Here is a 21,109-nt window from a genome sequence, read left to right on the forward strand (position 1 = left end):
TCCTTGAGCACACGCCTGATGGCTGTTTTGGAGTCCTTGTCTTTGCTTCAGCTGAACCGCTTTCCTTGGGGTCTGTTGCGGCAGGGTTTGCAGGCTTCCAGAGGAGGCACACTGGTTGTTCACTCAGTAGGACTGATTATCCGGAGTCAGGACGTTCGTGGTGTTTCTGGAGTGGATATCTTTGTAGGGTGGGCGGTCAGTTCTTCGGTTGTTGCTACCCTAGTTTGGTCAGGTTGTGACGAGCAGAATGAATTGTGGTCTTCAGTCTCGTAACTACTCTAGGTTTTTGGATTCAAGCTCTGATGGCCCCAGATTGAAGTTAAGGTTGGAGTTCTGGGTTCATAGTCCCAGCAGCCGAGATCATTGTGGTTGGGTGGGATTTGAGATAGTGTAGCCGGTGGGGAAGGGGCTGACTCAGGAAGTAGTAGTCATTCTAGCTCCACGAAGGCGGCAGTGGAAGACCTAGGGGTATTACCCTATGTCTGGCCATGGATGCCGGTGGGTTAGTCAGTGTCCTCAAGAGGAACAGAACTGACAGAATGAATATATATATATATATTCCCTCTGGTAGCTTCTGTAGAGCTGGACCGGTGAACACAGATGACTTAACTTTGTTTTTTAATCATGAATATACACATACATATTTATATACATATATATACACATAACATATTTATATACATATATACACATATTTACATGCACACATATTAAAAACACACATGCATATTAAAGACACACATATATCACTATTTAACATATTTATATTTAATGTATTATATTTAATATGTAAAAAGAAAAATAGATGTGTTATATACATATAAAATGATTCTATATAAATATATATTAAAACATATATAAATCTCTCACACACACACACACACACACACACACACACACACACACACACACACACACACACACACACACATATACCCAACAGGATTTATTAGAGTGGCTTATAGGCAGTGGTCCAACTAGTCCAGCAATGGCTGTCTCCCAAAGGAAAGACCAAGGACCCAATAGTTGTTCAGTCCATAGCACTGGATGTCTCATTCTGGCTGTCAATATACATCACAATCCCAAATAAAGGGTAGATGGACTTGCCAGCGAGACAAACAGGCAAAAGCTTAAGTCCTTCTACATAGGCTGCCATCAGAAGGTGTGGCCAAGATTTAGAGTGGGTCTTCTGACCTCAAATAATCCAGATTTAGGGTGGGTCTTCCTGACTCAGCTGTTCTAGTCAAGAGCTTAATCCTTATAGCTATGCACAGCCACTTAAGTTTAAGTTGATTCAAGATGCGGTCAAGTTGACATCCAAGATTAGCCATTGCAGGTGGTAAGACCCAGGGGACTGGAGATGGGTTGTAAGGATGTGCTGACCCTGCTGGACCTAAATCCATTCCCTTCCTAGAGTAGAAAGGAAGAGAGGAAGAAGGCTCATGGTCCACCTGGGTCACAGCCAAGTGTGGTACTCTGGGGTCTCTGATAGGGAGGGAGTCACAAGACAGGCTGGAAGGAATGGCGGAGGGACACGACAGGGAAGAAGAGGGAGGACTAGGGAACCTCAGAACTCTACCACAAGAGTTGAGGGTCATGCAGGTCCTGTGTGGATGAGGTGGGCTGAGAGACAGAGGCAGGAGGTACCCTAGAGAGACAAGCATGGAGGAGGAAAGAGGGCACAGGGAGTCTACCTGGGTCCCAGTCAGAGTGGTCGCTGTGAGGTCCCTCGTGGAGACAATTGTTTGGTGGGCAGGGGTCACAAAGGAGTAGAAGTGGGCTGGGGGTATGGTGAGGAGGGTGGCAAAGGAGAACGAGGGGACCCTGGGTCTACACCCAGAGGCTGAGTCCCAGGATAATGTAGAATGGAAGGGGCGCTCTGCTAGCATCTTGAAGAGCAGGCTCCCGGTACAAAACAATGAGTCCTTGGTGAAGTTTTGTTTGCTTCCCCACTTTGGAATGGGACAGCTAGTGAAAAGCCAAGACTGAAGACACTTGGGAGTTTCTGATTCTGACTCATCCGGTGAAGGTTTTGGCAGCTCTTCCCCGGTCCATGGAGTTACTGGTCTATTTTGGGAAAAGGAGTGTGACCTTCCTTGAGGCTGAAGCTAAAGGACACTTAAGGAATTAAATTGGCACCATAAACAATAAAAGTCAAAAAAGGGAATAATGTTTCCTTGGATCATGATAAAATACACCCAGTTAAAATGGAGCTTCCAGACACACTGCTCTGTGACTGTCCTGCTCTGTGACTGTCCTGCTCTGTGACTGACCTGCTCTGTGACTGTCCTGCTCTGTGACTGACCTGCTCTGTGACTGTCCTGCTCTGTGACTGACCTGCTGTGTGACTGTCCTGCTCTGTGACTGTCCTGCTCTGTGACTGTCCTGCTCTGTGACTGACCTGCTGTGTGACTGACCTGCTATGTGACTGACCTGTCCTGTGACTGTCCTGCTGTGTGACTGTCCTGCTCTGTGACTGACCTGCTGTGTGACTGACCTGCTGTGTGACTGACCTGGTCTGTGACTGACCTGCTGTGTGACTGTCCTGCTCTGTGACTGACCTGCTGTGTGACTGACCTGCTGTGTGACTGACCTGTCCTGTGACTGTCCTGCTGTGTGACTGTCCTGCTGTGTGACTGTCCTCCTGTGTGACTGACCTGCTCTGTGACTGTCCTGCTCTGTGACTGACCTGCTCTGTGACTGACCTGTCCTGTGACTGACCTGTCCTGTGACTGACCTGTCCTGTGACTGACCTGCTCTGTGACTGACCTGCTCTGTGACTGACCTGCTCTGTGACTGACCTGTCCTGTGACTGTCCTCCTGTGTGACTGTCCTGCTCTGTGACTGTCCACCTGTGTGACTGACCTGCTCTGTGACTGTCCTGCTCTGTGACTGACCTGCTCTGTGACTGACCTGCTCTGTGACTGACCTGCTGTGTGACTGTCCTGCTCTGTGACTGTCCTGCTCTGTGACTGTCCACCTGTGTGACTGACCTGCTCTGTGACTGTCCTGCTCTGTGACTGACCTGCTCTGTGACTGACCTGCTCTGTGACTGACCTGCTGTGTGACTGTCCTGCTCTGTGACTGTCCTGCTCTGTGACTGTCCTGCTCTGTGACTGACCTGCTGTGTGACTGACCTGCTATGTGACTGACCTGTCCTGTGACTGTCCTGCTGTGTGACTGTCCTGCTCTGTGACTGACCTGCTGTGTGACTGACCTGCTGTGTGACTGACCTGGTCTGTGACTGACCTGCTGTGTGACTGTCCTGCTCTGTGACTGACCTGCTGTGTGACTGACCTGCTCTGTGACTGTCCTGCTCTGTGACTGTCCTGCTCTGTGACTGTCCTGCTCTGTGACTGTCCTGCTGTGTGACTGTCCTGCTCTGTGACTGACCTGCTCTGTGACTGATCTGCTCTGTGACTGACCTGCTCTGTGACTGACCTGTCCTGTGACTGACCTGCTCTGTGACTGACCCGCTGTGTGACTGACCTGTCCTGTGACTGTCCTCCTGTGTGACTGTCCTGCTCTGTGACTGTCCTGCTCTGTGACTGACCTGCTCTGTGACTGACCTGCTCTGTGACTGACCTGTCCTGTGACTGTCCTCCTGTGTGACTGTCCTGCTCTGTGACTGTCCTCCTGTGTGACTGACCTGCTCTGTGACTGTCCTGCTCTGTGACTGACCTGCTCTGTGACTGACCTGTCCTGTGACTGTCCTGCTGTGTGACTGACCTGCTCTGTGACTGTCCTGCTCTGTGACTGTCCTGCTCTGTGACTGACCTGCTCTGTGACTGACCTGCTGTGTGACTGACCTGCTCTGTGACTGTCCTGCTCTGTGACTGACCTGCTGTGTGACTGTCCTGCTGTGTGACTGACCTGCTCTGTGACTGACCTGCTCTGTGACTGTCCTGCTCTGTGACTGACCTGTCCTGTGACTGACCTGCTCTGTGACTGACCTGCTGTGTGACTGACCTGCTCTGTGACTGTCCTGCTCTGTGACTGTCCTGTCCTGTGACTGACCTGCTCTGTGACTGACCTGTCCTGTGACTGTCCTGCTCTGTGACTGACCTGTCCTGTGACTGTCCTGCTCTGTGACTGACCTGCTCTGTGACTGACCTGCTGTGTGACTGTCCTGCTGTGTGACTGACCTGCTGTGTGACTGACCTGCTCTGTGACTGACCTGCTCTGTGACTGACCTGTCCTGTGACTGACCTGCTCTGTGACTGACCTGCTCTGTGACTGACCTGTCCTGTGACTGACCTGTCCTGTGACTGTCCTGCTCTGTGACTGACCTGCTCTGTGACTGTCCTGCTCTGTGACTGACCTGTCCTGTGACTGTCCTGCTCTGTGACTGACCTGTTCTGTGACTGTCCTGCTCTGTGACTGTCCTGCTCTGTGACTGACCTGTCCTGTGACTGTCCTGCTCTGTGACTGACCTGCTCTGTGACTGACCTGCTGTGTGACTGACCTGTCCTGTGACTGACCTGCTGTGTGACTGACCTGCTGTGTGACTGACCTGCTCTGTGACTGACCTGTCCTGTGACTGACCTGCTCTGTGACTGTCCTGCTGTGTGACTGACCTGTCCTGTGACTGTCCTGCTCTGTGACTGACCTGCTCTGTGACTGACCTGTCCTGTGACTGTCCTGCTCTGTGACTGACCTGTCCTGTGACTGTCCTGCTCTGTGACTGACCTGTTCTGTGACTGTCCTGCTCTGTGACTGACCTGCTCTGTGACTGACCTGCTCTGTGACTGACCTGTCCTGTGACTGTCCTGCTCTGTGACTGACCTGCTCTGTGACTGTCCTGCTCTGTGACTGTCCTGCTCTGTGACTGACCTGTCCTGTGACTGTCCTGCTCTGTGACTGACCTGCTCTGTGACTGACCTGCTGTGTGACTGTCCTGTCGTGTGACTGACCTGCTCTGTGACTGTTCTGTCGTGTGACTGACCTGCTCTGTGACTGTCCTGCTCTGTGACTGTCCTGCTCTGTGACTGTCCTGCTCTGTGACTGACCTGCTCTGTATCTGACCTGCTGTGTGACTGACCTGCTCTGTGACTGACCTGTCCTGTGACTGTCCTGCTCTGTGACTGTCCTCCTGTGTGACTGTCCTGCTCTGTGACTGTCCTGCTCTGTGACTGTCCTGCTCTGTGACTGACCTGCTCTGTGACTGTCCTGCTCTGTGACTGACCTTCTGTGTGACTGTCCTGCTCTGTGACTGTCCTGCTGTGTGACTGACCTGCTGTGTGACTGTCCTGCTCTGTGACTGACCTGCTGTGTGACTGTCCTGCTGTGTGACTGTCCTGCTGTGTGACTGTCCTGCTGTGTGACTGTCCTGCTGTGTGACTGTCCTGCTGTGTGACTGTCCTGCTGTGTGACTGTCCTGCTGTGTGACTGTCCTGCTGTGTGACTGTCCTGCTGTGTGACTGTGAACTGTGAATGCCAGTCCACATTTTCCAGTAGCTACATTAAAAAGGGAGAATATGCCGTGTATGACAGCATAGGTGTGTAATTCCAGCACTGTAAACTCAGAGGCAGGAGGATAAGATATTCAAGGCTAGCCTTCACTACAGGGCAAAGTTAGAGCTAGCCTGGGCTACATTAGACTCCAAGTTTTAAAAAAAAGAAAAAGAAAAAATGTGCAAATTGATGACATTTTATTTATCCCAGTATATTAAAACTTGTCATTTTACTTTGCCATCCTATTAAATTAGAAATCTTACAATTCAGGGTTTTGGGGGTTTTAGTTTGTTTTGTTTTTTGTTACTAAACTCTGAACTATTGTTTTTATTTTGTGGTTTTATTATCTCACCATTCACATGAGCCACATGTGGCTAGTGAGCACTGGGGTGTAGAGGAGGAGGAAGGAAGAGTGAAAGCGGGGAGAAGGAGAGAGAGGCCATGTTGTGGAAAGCCTCCGGATCCCTTGTATGCAGAAAGATGCTTACACAGTTGCTGGTGGTCTCCAGTGTGGAACACCCCACAAGGTGGGGGACAGGCCCCTCCAGCCACCCAGCAGGCTCCTTTCTCCAGCCTAGTGACAGTGCATCTTTTTCTGGGGCAGGTATGGGTTGGTCGCATTTGGGGTATAATATAAATGTTTGTCAGTGTCTGGATCAATGTCTCAGCTATTAGGAGACTTTGCTCTGCTGCTTTTGTTAGGGACCCAAGTTCAATTCCCAGCCCCTGCATTGGACACCCCACAAATGTCTACAACACAGGCCCCAGATAGCTCTTCCATGGCCACTTATACATGTGTGTTTATCCTGCAGACATGATACACACACAAATACAACATTTTAAAGAAATCTTTTTTTTTTTTTTTTTTTTGGAGCTGAGGACTGAACCCAGGGCCTTGCCTACCAGTCGCTCTACCACTGAGTAAATCCCTAACCCCAGAAATCATTTTTCTTAAAGAACAAAATTTAATTTAAAAAAGAAATGATTTTCACCAAATTTATTGTCTTAATATTTTGGAACAAAGAGCTCCCTGGCTCCTTCCTCTTGCTCATCTACAGTCCAGGTCACCTGCCTAGGGATGGTACCACCCACAGTGGGCTGGGCCCTCCTCCCGCATCAATCGGCAATCAAGAAAACAACCCATAGACACACACAGGCCAGCTGTTCCTCAGTCGAGATTCCCTTTTCCCAGATAAGCAAGATTGTGACAGATTGACAAAAACTTAACATCACAACACACAAACAGCCTTCGTTTGTGGCTAGACTTTGTCGTAATCCCACAGGGAGTACATTCTATTCTGTTTTAACCTCTTTAAACTAGTTATGTACACAATGACTTTTCAGTTCCATGATGTACATTGTGTGAATTTATGGTAAGACTGTATTGAGACACAGAGGGCAACTCTCTTACCATGCTGAGCTCTTGGTACTGCGTTTCTCAGGGTACCAAGAACACCTCTTGGGGTACTGGTTCCCAGGGCACTTCACTTCTTGGGACAGTTCCTGTTTTTATATTCTGCTGCGGGATGTGAAGGTTCCCAGATGCTCTGTGCAGCCTTGGCCTCTGCCCTGGTATTTCTATGCATTTTTTTTTGTATTTTTCTTCTGCCTTTGTGGTGATACCAGCCTTTGATTTTCCCATGGTCCTCTGTGAATGGTGCTGACTCCCAACAGCTTCTCCACTCTGACCCAGCATTTGTTCTGCTGCTGTCACATGTCCAAGAGGGGGACGTGATGTCCCCTTGTGGGAGCTGAGGAGCAAGGGCAGCGGGGATGAAGAGATTTCCTGAGGTGGATGGTGGCGATGGCCACACAGCAACGTGAATGTTTCTGAGTGCTACTTCCAAATGCTTAGAGTAGTAGTTTCTGATAGTAAGTTTTGGCACATCATAAAGCTTCCAAGCATCCCCCAAGTTGACTTGCCGATAGTGTTCCGAGGCCAGTTATGGACTTTTCCCATCTTACCCTTGTGGTTGGTCTACCTGGGGGTGCAGGATGTGTGTGGACCTTGGAGTTCATGTCTATAGTGACTGCATGTGTGTGACAAGTCCTTATCGTAATGCAGTGACAGCACGTAATGAGCCCGTTCAGTACTGTGGGACGGCCTGCTTGTGGATGAACCAGCCTGGCACGGCTCCTGGTGTGGTAGAATTTACTGGGTAGGAAGTCAGTAAACAATTTGTATAATTCAATGCTGTGATAAATGCTGTAAATACTTGACTGGAGAGTCTGAACAAGTACCCCAGTGGGAAGCACGCAAGCTCGTGCACAAGCTCAAGGTTTCATTTTAAAACACAAAAATAACTGAATAAATTAATGTTTTAACTAATCGTAGTACACCTAAATTATTGTCATTTTAGATAGCAATGTAAACTTTTTTAACTCGAAAGTTTTGTCTTCTAATTTCATAGTAAGTCTCTGGAATCATATTCCTTTTAAAACTTCTCATTCCTTTTCACTACACTCTAACCAGTGGGTTTAATTGTTTGGGTTTGTGTATGGGCCTGTTTTGGCACATGTGTGGAGGTCAGAGGACACTTTGGGAATTTGTTCTCTCCTTCAACCATTTGAGTCCCAGGTATTGAACTCGGGTCATCAGGCTTAGCAGTAGGTACCTTTCTCCATGGAGACATCTCACAGGTCCAAGAAAATTTCTCTCTTCTCTTCTCCCTCTCTTTCCCTCCCATTCCCCATTCCCTGTCTTACCCCCCCCCCCACCCCCTTCTTTCTACTGGTGATTGAGCCCAGAGCCCTGCATGTGTTAGGCAAGCACTCTGGAGTAGAGGTATATCTTTATATCTTTATACTTTAACTATGTGGGGTTAATAGCTACAGTTTTGAACTCTACTGGTACAGAATGAGAGATGAGAAGGAAGAGTTGCTATGAGGATCTCGTAATAATTAGCTGATGTAAATGTTGAGTCCCTTCCCATCAAAAACCATAATAACATTGTATGTGTGTATGGTTGGTGTGTGTGTGTGTGTGTGTGTGTGTGTGTGCGTATGCGTATGTGTGTGTTTGGGGGGGTCTGTGTGTCTCTGTGTCTATATGTTTGTCTCTCTGTGTGTGTGGGGTCTGTGTCTGTATGTTTGTGTGTCTGTGTGTGTGTGTCTATGTGGTGTGTGTGTGGGGGGTCTTTGTGTCTCTGTGTGTGTCTGTATGTTTGTATATGTCTGTATGTGTATATGTCTGTGTGTGTGTGTGTGTGCGCGTGTGCACCTGCATGTTGTTTCATTAACATTACCTTTGTCACTTTGAGATGAAGCCTTGAAATTAATTTAAAAAGCAATTGATGTCCTCTACAGGCCCAGCATCTCAGCCTTGACTTAGTTACTGTCTGCGGAGCCTGCCACATCACCTCTCTGGTGCCGCATCAGTAGAGTTCTGGTTTTTATAGAGCATGTTACCTCTCTGAGCCATGAATTTCTTAGTTCTTACTAGATATTTTAGTCGGAGCTATAGATCCGATGTCCTAAACTGTCTGCGTAACAGTTAGTCCGTAGCATACAGAGCTTCGCTCTCTCCAGCCTGTCCAGTTGACAGGCCTGGTGTTGTGAGGATTAGAGAATGGAAGGACATCTGAGTAGTTCAAACTTGGCTATTGTGCTATGCCTTACCAACTCTCCTCTCTCCCTCCCCAATTCTCTATCCCCTTCCTCCTCCCCTGTTTTACTTTTAGAAGCTTGGGTTTTTAATGGAAAGATGATGGAAATCTGAATGTAAAGAACCTTCTAATGAAAGTTTTAACTTGTTCCAAAAATCTCAAAATGACACCCATTGCAGCCAAGGGCTGCAAACAATGTTTAAAAATCGAATTCTTATTCCTTCTGTGTTCATTGAAAAGCTTCACGTTGAGAAATGACTGATTTTAGTATTTTACCAAATTGGATCTACTGCAAAGCTCAGGCAGATTGATGTTATAGAAATAGCAGTCTTCAAGGAACTTATACATTAAAAAAAGCTTTGGGCGAACAGTGTGATTATCAACTTTACCTGTGAGAGAAATTACCAGGGGAGGTGGCTTCTCCCTCACACCAGGCTCTTTGGTATTGACAGATCCATTAGCGAGTGTAATTAGAAAAGCAAAGTCAGACTTGGAATAATTAGGTTAAAGTCACAAATGATCGCTGGACAGAATAATAGGTGTCGTTACTGCTGCACGATGGAGTGGGGGGGAGGGGGCAGGGCTGTGTGCCGAGATTTCCTTTCTGTGTCGGAGAGCTTAGTGAATTGTTCTGAGCAGCCAGAGCACTGCTTAAGTTCCTCTGAAGAACTGAAGAGCTTCGTTTCCAGGGGGGAAATGGGCCGCAGAACGTTTGGCTAAACAAAAACACAGTCATAACAAAAGCAGAATCGTCTGTGTCCCAGGAGTGTTGAGAAATATGTGGTTTTGTGGGTTAGGATTCCACATGTTTTCATTCCTTTTCTTTCTCTTAACTCTTGGAATGATGGTAAATTTATTTATAAGGAAAGCATTGCTTATTTTAAGAGACCTTCCGGCCATTGAATAGCCTGAAATACTTTTCAGCAGAGACGTGATGTTAGAAAAGACTAATCTTGGCAGTTGCTCAGGGAAACACTGGATTTCAACGGGATTTGGATATAACTGTGGTCCTAAGCTCTCTTCCTACGGGTGCAGAAGAGGAGGGACTCAAGAGACAGGTATCATCAGTTTCCACAGACATGGCCTCAAAGCCATGGGTGTCCGTGATGCTCCGTGGGAGAAACCAGATGGGCTTCCCTCAGCATCCTTGCCTTTCGCTGTCCTCACTGAATTTGCTGAGTGTCAGCAGTGTGGGACAGAGGCAAGAGTAGAGGAAGGGCATCCCTAGCCTACACTGTCAAATGCCCTAGCCAGACTCTGAAGCCCAACACTTTGACTTTGAGTTATAGGGGTTGAAAATTCAAAGGTCAGTATTATGACTTCTGACTTCTCGAATGAACTGGAAATTCTGGGAAGTGGATGCAGCTGGAAATTGGAGATTGTTAGGTTAATAAGAAAACCCCACCAAGACTCAGAAAGATAAACATTATATTTTTTTCTCATATAAGTGGAATCTGGAGGGGGGGCAGAGAGAGAGACAGACAGACAGACTGAAAATAGAAAGGGACCATGAAGGGAGAAGGGAGAAACCAAAGGAAGGGAGGAAGGGTGAACAAGAGGGGTAGACAGAGAAAGTATATGGGGAATGGAGGAGGACGAGGGAGAGAGGGGAAGTGGGAGGACCAGGGAGAGCAGGGATGGAGGAGAGCCAGGGAGAGAGAGGGGATTGGGGAGGACCAGGGAGAGAGGGGATGGAGGAGGGCCAGGGAGAGGGGATGGGGGAGGATGAGGGAGAGAGGGGATGGAGCAGAGGACCCAGGGAGAGAGGGGAAGGGGAGGACCAGGGAGAGAGGGGATTGGGGAGGACCAGGAAGAGAGGGGATGGGGAGGACTAGGGAGAGAGGGGAAGGGGAGGACCAGGGAGAGAGGGGATGGGGAGGACCAGGAAGAGAGGGGATGGGGAGGACCAGGGAGAGAGGGGATGGGGGAGGGCAGTGTGGGGTGAGTAAGACCCAGTCCTAGCGATACACATATATGAACATGTCACAGTAAACACCGTGCTTTGTGTGATAACCAACAAATTTACTTTAAAAGTTGTGGACCATTGGGTCCACATTGGGAGTACCCAGGCCAGAAGGACAAGGTTACAGACCCTGGGTTCAAGTGGGCCTGGCCTGTGTCTTTTGTTTACTTCTCTATCTGGACCCCAAGGCACCCAGCCTTGAGTTCTATACGAGCCCATCTATGTGCTGGTGGCCCCCTGAGCAACCCAGCACTTGGGCAACTGAGACAGAAGGACCACCATGAACTCACCGTTAGCCTGGGCTACACAGTAAGGCTGGGGCTACATGTGCAAGACTTTTGTAGTGCATGTTAAAGTCTCAAAGCTGAGGCTCTGCTCCTGTACATGTGGAAGAAACCAGCAGGAGTCAGCCCGCGCCATGCTGTAGGGTGCCTAGAACAGGGGGGACACGCCAGGGTAGCAGGAGTCCATGTGCAGCCTAGATCAGGCCTAGGGTCTGATCACTGTCGGTGTGATTACAGAGAGAGACAAGCTGGGAAGAGGAAGGGAGGTTGGCCCCTCCTCCGGGTGCTGCCCTCCCTGGGCCGACACCATTTCCTCTTGCTGGAGAGAAGCCATGGTTGAGAGCCTTATCAGTTGCTTGTCCTCAGCATGTGAATGACAGTGCACAAAAGTTGCACCTCACAATGGCTTATGTGGTCCTGTTTCAGAGCGGGAGTCCAGATCAGAGGATTCAAAATGGTAACCTCACGTGTGTGGGGTCTGTCCTCCATGTCCTGCTCAGATACCGCTTTTCTCCCGTTCTGCTCTTATCTCTTCCATATCGCTGGGGACTCCCTGGGAGTCTCCTGTGCTCCTAAGTGACAGTGGGAGCTTCAGAAGTCTCCACAGAACCAGGTCATGGGCGAGACGTGACCAGAGGAAGAGCAGTGGGCTCCCTGTCCTGCCTCTTTGCCGTCCCACAGCGTAGCGCCATTCCTTATTCCTGTGTCAGCTCTGTCTTTATCAAGGTCTTTCCATTCATTTTGAACATATACCCTACTATACTTTGCTACTTTTTAGTTAGAAAATAGATTCCTAAGTCTTCAAGTTGAAATAATAAAATCGCTTCATTAGAGTTGGAAATTCCTTACCCAAATGTGTATCCAAGATCTCACTTTCATAGTAAAGGACCCTAGAGATGGGGAGGGATTTCTGTCATCTACCCAAGGTTACATAAGCAGCAGTGAAATCAGACAGTTATTACAAAGCAGAATGCTAGGGCGATTTCTCTGACTGGGTGGGTAGAACAGGCCAACAACTATAATCAGTGTTTCCATCTGAACATCCCATCATTCGATATGTTGATAGACCAACCTTTCCTTATTTTTAATACTATTCAATAGTTTTGTATTACGTTTCATAGTTTAGTTTTCTAGTAGTAATATTAAGAGATTGACATAGCATTGAGGGGCTGACAACTCTACAAGAACCAGGCTGGTTGGTTTTTTTTTTTTTTATTTTATTCATTTTGATGGTTACACTTGTAGTGTTGGTGTGTGGGAATATGCCCTTAAGTGCAGGTAACCATGAAAGCCATAGAGGGTGGTGGCACATCCCCGAGCTTGAGTTACAGGAGGTTGTGAGACTTCAGTGTGGGAACTGAACTCCGCTCCTCTCTTAGAGCAATGTAGGCTCCTCAGAAGCCAGCTTAATAAGCCATCTCTTCAGACACAAGAACTAAGCTTTTGCTTCTGTATTTGTGGGTTAAGGTTCAAATAGAAACACGAACTAAAGATCTTTAATGATACTTATAGTATAAGCCTTTTTATTGCAGTATTTCCGTTGAGAGTTTATTTTGTTTGTTTTTATTGTTGTTGTTTTAGCGGCAAAGCTAAACTTATTCTGATGTTACACTTACCAAAAATTGATGTCACAAAGTGGTTGACTTTTGACAAACAAATATTAGATTAAAAAAATAAAGGGTGCTGTGTTTTATTCAGGAAGTTTTTAAGTATTAGGCAGTTGATTGCTTAATATTTATAGCGCACTGATTTTCGGGAATATAAAGGATAAAGGTCTGGGTGGGGAGGGAGCACAGTCTAATGACCCTGACCCCTTAGGGTCAACATGGTATCCATCTGCCAGCTCCCCACCCATCCTGACTGATTGTTTGGCTGTGTTGATTACATTACACACACACACACACACACACACACACACACACACACACACACACACACACACCATTGTCATCCCAACTGAGTCTTATAGCCACCATTTGATGGCAGACGGACTGGTGCCTATGTAGAACCTTACTATGTTCTCATGGCTAGAGCTAACAGCTCATGAGAAACATGGAATGCTGTCATTGAGCTGAGAGTGATGGCTTGCACAAGTCGTCTCAGCTACCGTGAAGCCTGGGACTGGAAGAGCACTTGGGCCTTGGATTCAAAGCCAATGAATCCCCAGGCCGATGAGAAACCTTGTCTCAAAACCAAAAAACAGGAACCAAAACAACAGCATAGAAAATGGCTCCTGAGGAACACCTAAGGGTGACCTCTAGCTTCTGTAAGTACATATGTGCATACACACATGCTCACACACAGACATGTACTCACTACCCACGCACAAACATACATGTAAACACAAAAGTCCTAGTAAAGAATTCATTCATTATACAAGTAAGAGTTTGAAATCTTTGATGCATTTACAGAAAGCCTGCTGCTCGAAACAGTTGGGCCTGAAGGTTTATTTTCGCCAAAGCCCTTTTTGTACACTTTTCTTCGAGGAGAAGCTCCAAAGATAGGATTTTCAGCTTTAATCAATGTTCCAGGTTCTTGCTGTCAGAACGACATTGTTGGAAATGCCTTTGTCCATAAATTCTCTTTTTAATCATTACTTTCCTGCAATATTTCTCATTTTATTTATTGAATTGTTGAATTCTTTATAGACTGGAGAAAGCACGGCATGTGAACTGTTATATAATTCCATCGCCAGGTCTGACAGTTCGTCTGGGCTTACCTGGGTTCCACTCCCAACCTCAGTTGTGCACTTTAAATAGCTCTATGGTACCCACTTTATTTCTGCATGTCGTGATATGCATTTTCTAAGGTGGAAATATGTTTCTTACACATCGTTATTTGTTATCTGTACCACATCAATACCCAGACATGCATCCCATCTTACAAGTGACTGCTCATATCCTGAACCGTTTATTCCGGTCTGAGGTTGGCGTCTTGTTAAGTAGTTGAGTAGGAGGTGAAGGCACTGACTGTTGTGGGCTGCTCAAGGCCCAAGTATGTCATGGCAGATTAGGAACCAAGAAAGGAAGCTGAGGAGTCTGCCACCACAGCAGGATTGCAGCAGGGCCGCTGGTGGGCGCATGCTGTTTATAGTGACATGACTTAGAGGCACTGTGCAGCGGGAGGAGGAACTTGAGATGTCCATGGTGTCCCTGAGGAGCAATCTGCAAAGTCAAGGACAGTATCTTACAGGGTAGCCTCGTCAGGACCCGTGTAGAGTCCCCTACAGGGAGAGGTGGCCCTCCATTGACAGTAGCTCTGTGCCGCTTGCTTCTGGGATGACTTGACGTCGGCCTTGGCACCGCTGCATCCCTGTGACGCATGTGCTCTTTCTGTGTGTCCACTAGGACTGCTCCAAATGATGGCGACCTTGGGCAGAGTCCATGCACTGGGGGATCGAGGCACCTTACCTGCCCTCAGAGGGATCCCCTCCATCAGCAGTGACGAGAGTCTGTCTGATTCCCCAGCAGGGACATTATGGGCCTGAAGCCAGAGAATCTGTTACTGTAATAGAAGCGACATTATAAAGTGACTAGGAATAAACTTGATAAATATATAATAGCCACGTGACAGAATTTTAATATGCTCCAGAGGGACCAAAAGGACAACTCAAGTAAATCCAAACGGTGTTTGCGGACACCAGCATGGTGGGAAAGGCTCGGTTTTAATGCTCCTGGTCAAGCTTCAGTTTGAATATGATTCAATAAAAATATTAACACTTTTAAGGGAATGAAAGGGGGATTTGATTAGTTGGTTTAAAAAAAACGATTTTGAAAAAGAAAGTAAAGAAGGTTTAGAGGTTAAACAGGGAGACAAAAATTTCAGGAAACAAACCCAAAACATACTTACAAAACTAACGTGATGAAAGATAGTGTAACGCAAATAAGTTAATTTATTGCGGTCACAAATATATTCATTCACGAGAAAAGTCACTTCTCAAATCAATAAGAAAAAACAGGTAACTTTCAGGGGGGGTTGAACTCATAGTGTACACTTTGCAAGGTAAATATGAAATATATGTAAGATTCACACGTAAAAAATGTGATATAAAGCATTAACAGAAAAGTTGTCGCACGGTCCAGTGCCTTTCTGCTGTCGTCACACATGCAAACTCCACTTTTGCGACGTCAACAGGCAAGTAATGGATTAATGAGAGACACTCCTATCATCACAAACTAAATTCTCTCATATATAATAGGTCCTGTGGATCAGGTGGAACATTGGTCAGTGATCCAATAAACACCGGGCTGAGTTCCCACAGCTCATGTGCACAATTTAAATAAGGAAGGTTTATTAATAGCTTCCGCTATTACAGGTCGCATAGGAAGTATATATCGCATCTCACAGGGATCGTTTCCTCTTTCCTTTTCTTCTCTGAGATTATCCAGGGCACGGGAAGAGAGGCTTTCTATGGAGAAGTAAATCTTTACCTCTTTATGAATGAAGTCTGGTGACATCTGAGCTCATCACAGTCTGTATCACAGCCAGCCATGCCTTTGGCTTGTTCGTCTTGCGCTGTGGTCTCATTATGTACCCCGTACTCACCTTGGATTCGCAACTCCTCTGCTCAGCTTCCATGGTGCAGGGATGACAGGCATGCGCCGTGGAACCCGCTTTACAAATGTGTTTTCTGAATGTGTTATATATGTGTGCGTGTGAAGTCATATAGGAATGTATTTCTTACTACAGCCATGTAGAAACAAAAGGTTTTATAACCTTTGCAACACAGATCTACAAAAAACAAAGCAGGAACTGCTCTGTGCACCCAGGAACCTGAGGCAGGGGGATCACTGAGTGTTGGAGGCTAGCCTGGTCTACAGAGTGAGTCCTGACCAAACCAAGTGTGAACACCATGCCCAGCCTTAACAATATCCTTTTCTTATGGGGCACTATAAAGCAGCACAGGACAGGTGTATAAGGTTATTCTGATATTTATATAAAAGTGGATAGATAAGCAGGCCTGTCATGGATGAATTAGCAATCGTCAATTCATATCTAAAAATAGATCACACTTATTCCCTCTAGGGAAAAGGCTGAGGGCTTCGATTTAGACTTTCCGCTGCACACAGATTTCAGACCTTGTCTAGCCTGCTCATGTTAACAGGTGGACTGGAGAGGAAGCTCAGTAGGTAGAGAGCTTTTCCCTTGTCTCTCCATTATTGATGTCTTTTGATGCAGTGGGAGAAGAGCTGCGTATAAAATCTGTGGAAGGCTTGCCTGGAAAGGAGTGACCCAGAAGGTGCTCCCCAGGCCCAGGGGAGAGGTTATGGTTATGGTGTGGAGTTCCGTGGCGGTGGGTCTCTGATTAGCTCCTTTTCTCCCCGTTCCCAGCGGAGCTGCCGAGATCCTCAGCCACAAGGTTAGCTTCTCTGCGGGATCTGCCTGACCAGCTGCTGGAGCTGTACCAGCAGGGCTTCTCGCTGGCCGCCCTGCACCCGTTTGTGCAGCCGACGCGCAGGCAAGAGAAGATACCCCTGGAGCACATCTTCAGGGCCATCCTGGTCAAGAAAACCAGCAGGTAAGGGACCCAGACTCATTAGCATCGTGTCATGTGGAGACAGAGGCATCCGAATGCAGAGTGGGGAGGGAGGATGGATGGTATTGTAAGCTGTCCCTAAGGCTCTGCCTTCTGACAAGGAAGCCAAAAAAGACAAGATTGTTCTGTGGTGTCCTGCGGCTGGAAACAAACGCCACATCTGACTGCAAGTAGAATTCAAGCTCATGCCCCTCCCCCTTTTAATTTATGGGCAAAACTCAGCTAGAACGATGTCTTCTCTGCAGAAGTGTGCTTCCAGAATCACACAGCAAGTAAAAATATAATAAAGCCATTAATCTGAAAATCCATGGCTGGAAACAACATTTTATTAGAGGCTTTAGAAATACTTCACAAATTGTGGAGTCTGCCAGATGTTCTGCCAATTACCTCTGAAGGACAGGCCTTCTCACCCCTACCTCCTGTGTCCCACCCCCACCTCCTGTCTCCCACCCCCAACCTCCTGTCTCCTCCCCTCACTTCCTATCTCCCCACCCCTACCTCCTCTCTCCCACCTCCACCTCCTATCTCCCACCTTCACCTCCTATCTCCCACCCCTACCTCCTCTCTCCCCCCATCACTTCCTATCTTCCACCCCTACCTCTTCTCTCCCACCTCCACCTCCTCTCTCCCACCCCTACCTCCTCTCTCCCACTCCTACCTCCTCTCTCCCACCCACCTCCTGTCTCCACCCCCATCCTCCAACTTCCACCCCACCTCCTCTCTCCCACCCCCACTTCCTGTCTTCCACCCCCACATCCTGTCTCCCACCCCCACCCTCCACCACACCCCCAGTAGTCTCATTGAGCTGGTCTTGATTTTAATACTTTTAAGATAGATGGTTTGAGTGTGTTTTTCAGTCTGGCTTGTCCAGTTGAGTGTTACATTGGCGTCTTATGCCTTCGTGGGTAAAGAGGTGAGCTTAGTCTTTTAAAAAGAGCAATATTAAAAAATAATGATAAAAGCAGAAAGTACAATACGCCTAGCTGCTCTTATAGTAAACTTTAAAGCTGAGCATGGTGGCCTAGACCTGGGATCCCGTCACTTAGAAGATGAAAGCAGAAACATCAGGAGTTGAAGGTCTAGCCTCAACTACACAGTGAGTCCCAGGCTAGTCTATGTTACATGAGACTCCAGCTTAATGAATATGTAAGTAAATAAACTGAGTCTGAGAATGGAAAATGGATTTACCCTCTGGCTAGCTATCTAGTTTAAAAAAAAAAAAGTAGACAGCAAGGCTTATGTTTTAAAGAAAAGGGTAAGTATGTTCATCTTTGTAAAAGTCTTTGCAGTAGACACTACACTGACCTAGTATATTCACAAAGGACACCTGTGGGGTGTGAGGTGACATGCCAAGATGGGCTTCTTTTCATCTCACAGTGGCTTACCAGGTTCTGGGCCCTGAGGTGATGTTCGTTGTGACAGTCCTGGGTCATTGTGTTGTTTGTGCGATGACACTTTGTGGTGTCTGCTTTCTACACTTAATGGTTTCTGTCAGCCATGGATCAATATCTGATATAATCACATGAGGAAATTATTCTGGGGTCCATGGTGGCATGAATTCACACAGACAACGCACATAATGGCAACAACTTGTGTTAACTGAGCATTCGTTGTGTGTCACGTGTGATAACTGTAATTTCGTCTGCATCATTGGCTCATGAAATAGGAATCCTGATTTGTTCTGGTTTTTCAGAGTAAAGACTCAGTCACCATGCAGCATGACCAAAGTTCACATTGGGAGTCTGTATTAAGCTACCAGCAAATGCCTGAAAAGAAACTCTTCTCACAGAGCAGCCTTGAGTGCATTTTACAGGGAGCTTTTCAAGGCAAAGCCGCAGGAAAACTGCATCCTGGTTGGCAGTTGCAGGGGGCAGTAAAGCAAGCAAGCAGCTTACCAGAAGCCAAAACCGTGCAGTTAGCTGGGGCATTTCAACCCCGGGGTTCTAGAACTTTCTCAGCAGGCATAGAGAAAGGAGGGCTCAGTTTCAGGTTAATCAAAGATGGCGTCAGCTGAGGCAAGATGGAGGAACCTTTGCCCCATCACACTAGTAAATCATGCCTGTGTTCTTGCCTCAGAGGATCTTAGAGGAGGTCCTTTCATTTCCCACTCTGCTACCTTTTTATCCAACAGTCATCGGGGGAAATCATTATTACTTTGAAAGGAAATAAAACAAAACAGGCTCACTATGTGATATATATGTTACATGAGGCACAACCCAAGGTACCAGTGAAACTGTTTATTATGCTGGTCTTTTGTCTTGGTGTTTAGAGGAGACAAGCTCCCTGGCATCAGATTTCAGGGCTATCCTCTGTGTGTTCTGCTGTGGGAGGTGGTGGTAACACCAGAGTTTGATGAAGTATATATATTATAAACACACTGACACACATGGAGATATGCCTCTTCTTCTGCCTGCACCCAGAGTAGCACCCTCAAACTAATTTGTCTGCAGATCTCATGGTGATGCTGTTACAGAAATTCTAGGCCAGCAGGTCTGTAGTCAGGCCTGGATGCTGCACCTCCCATGTGGTCCCAAGTGATGCTCATACCACGCTGAGATCACACTGAGTACCAAGGGTGGAGAAGATCTGACTCATTCTTATCTGTCACCCAACTGTTAGGGTTTTCTGCTCTTCTTTCTGGGACAGCTTTGGGTACAGAGAAAAGTAAAGAAGGGCCCAAGGCTCCTGGCTGGAGGGCCCATGTCCCAGGTTGCATGTGGTCCCTGGAAGTGGGGTAGTGTCAGGGAGCGTCAGTGGGATTTTCTGAGCCTGCTGTTGAATAATTGGCACAGTGAGAGGTTTATAACACAGTCTGCAAGGCACGTTCGGTCATATGATCAGGTGAGCTGGGTGAGGATGCCACGGTTCAGTCCCTTACATGGCAGCCAGGAGAGCCAGGGGCTACACGGGAGGTTAGACAGGGAAAAGAAAATCAGGTTTCTAAGGTCAAGGCATTGGTGTGTGGGAGGGTTTTCCATGGAAGAGATGACAGCCTCCTTGGCTGGAGTCACTCTCTGACCCAGGATGTGCAGTGTACTGAATCGCTGGCTCTGGTTCTCTCCATCTCCTGGCAGACAAACAGCTGCCTCCATGAACTATGACGAGTCCTTGGAACTGACTTTTTTAAAGAAAGCTGCAAAAATCTGATACCGCACCGAAGGAAACATGGCCAGTGGATCTCCCAGTTTCATCCTGAATGCCGTTGAGCAGGGTAGGCTGACAGGAGCAGGGAGGCTGACAGCTAACGCAGGGTCTTACAAGAAATACTCTTAGAGGTGCTCTCCTCTCCTGGCCAGCGCAATAACTTGTTTCTGCATCAGGAACCAGCCACCTCCATACAACTGCAAGCAAGCAGAAGGTCCCGAAGCCCTATCAGCGGATAGTTGAAGAAGTAAAAACAGAAGAAAGCTTAAGTGGTTAATTTTTAATAAGGACAGATGAAGCAACACTTTTAGCAAAGACTGCCAGTGTCTGACAGCCATAAATACTGTTAAGTGAAATCATTTAGCTCTGGAAAAGGGAGCGAGTACCAAGTTAATATTTCCCAAGTAGGCACATTGAAGGAGATTTAGCAAAATAATCTATGTACTTCACTGGCTGTGCAAATGAAGTGTACTGGTTAGCACCACCACAGAAAAATGGCTACACAAAGTTTTGGGCAACCAAGTGGACTTTGGGGTATGCAATGATATAAAGAGAAAAAACAACTTGATTCAATTTATATTCACCATCCACCCATCCACCTACAGATACCTACTAAGGTTGTAAGGTCACCGTAGACTTGTTTACATTTAGGCCATTGGGACAAACAGACGTCACAAATAAAGCTACCTACCCACTGTGCAGTATTCTTAGTAAGTTTACAGTGGCATTATGGTTTGTTATGTTTGGTTTCTTTTTTTTCAAAAAATGCACACCTCAGTTTAAAAAGTAGTTTATTGCTAAAAGATGCTAATGACTATCTAAACTGTTAGGAAAAAGATGTGAGGAGGTGGGCCCAGCAGGGTTGCCACAAACCTCTGAGTTTGTAAACAGATCACCTGCCAAGCAGGATAAAACAGGGGTCCCAGGTCTTCCTAAGCCATCGTTTCCCTGGTAGGAAAGTAGAGAGCTTAGCTAGATAAAGCATGTGCTTCCCAGGGACCAGCAGTCTGGTTGATAAAATTCTCGTGACACTTCTCTCTTGTCACCCTCCTGCTAAAAGAGAAACTATTCTAACCCGGGCCTTATTTCCGTAGATTTAAAATGATTTTTATCTTCATTATTT

The 21,109-nt window shown here is 47.0% G+C and overlaps 1 protein-coding gene across 4 annotated transcripts in view; it reads left to right on the top strand.

The window, feature by feature from the left end:
* Positions 1–21,109, top strand: part of Rftn1 (raftlin lipid raft linker 1) — a 196,641-nt gene that overhangs the window by 70,979 nt on the left and 104,553 nt on the right. For all 4 annotated transcript variants that reach the window (XR_015628840.1, XR_015628841.1, XM_087567211.1 and 1 more), the window contains 1 exon segment: positions 16,638–16,824. Coding sequence is in view for 2 of the 4 variants with exons in the window: in XM_087567211.1 (XP_087423337.1) it covers positions 16,638–16,824 (187 nt within the window). In the remaining 2 variants the exon portion in view is untranslated.

Source organism: Rattus norvegicus, chromosome 9, assembly GCF_021556685.1.
Source record: "Rattus norvegicus strain SHRSP/BbbUtx chromosome 9, alternate assembly SHRSP_T2T, whole genome shotgun sequence".
Lineage (NCBI taxonomy): Eukaryota > Metazoa > Chordata > Mammalia > Rodentia > Muridae > Rattus > Rattus norvegicus.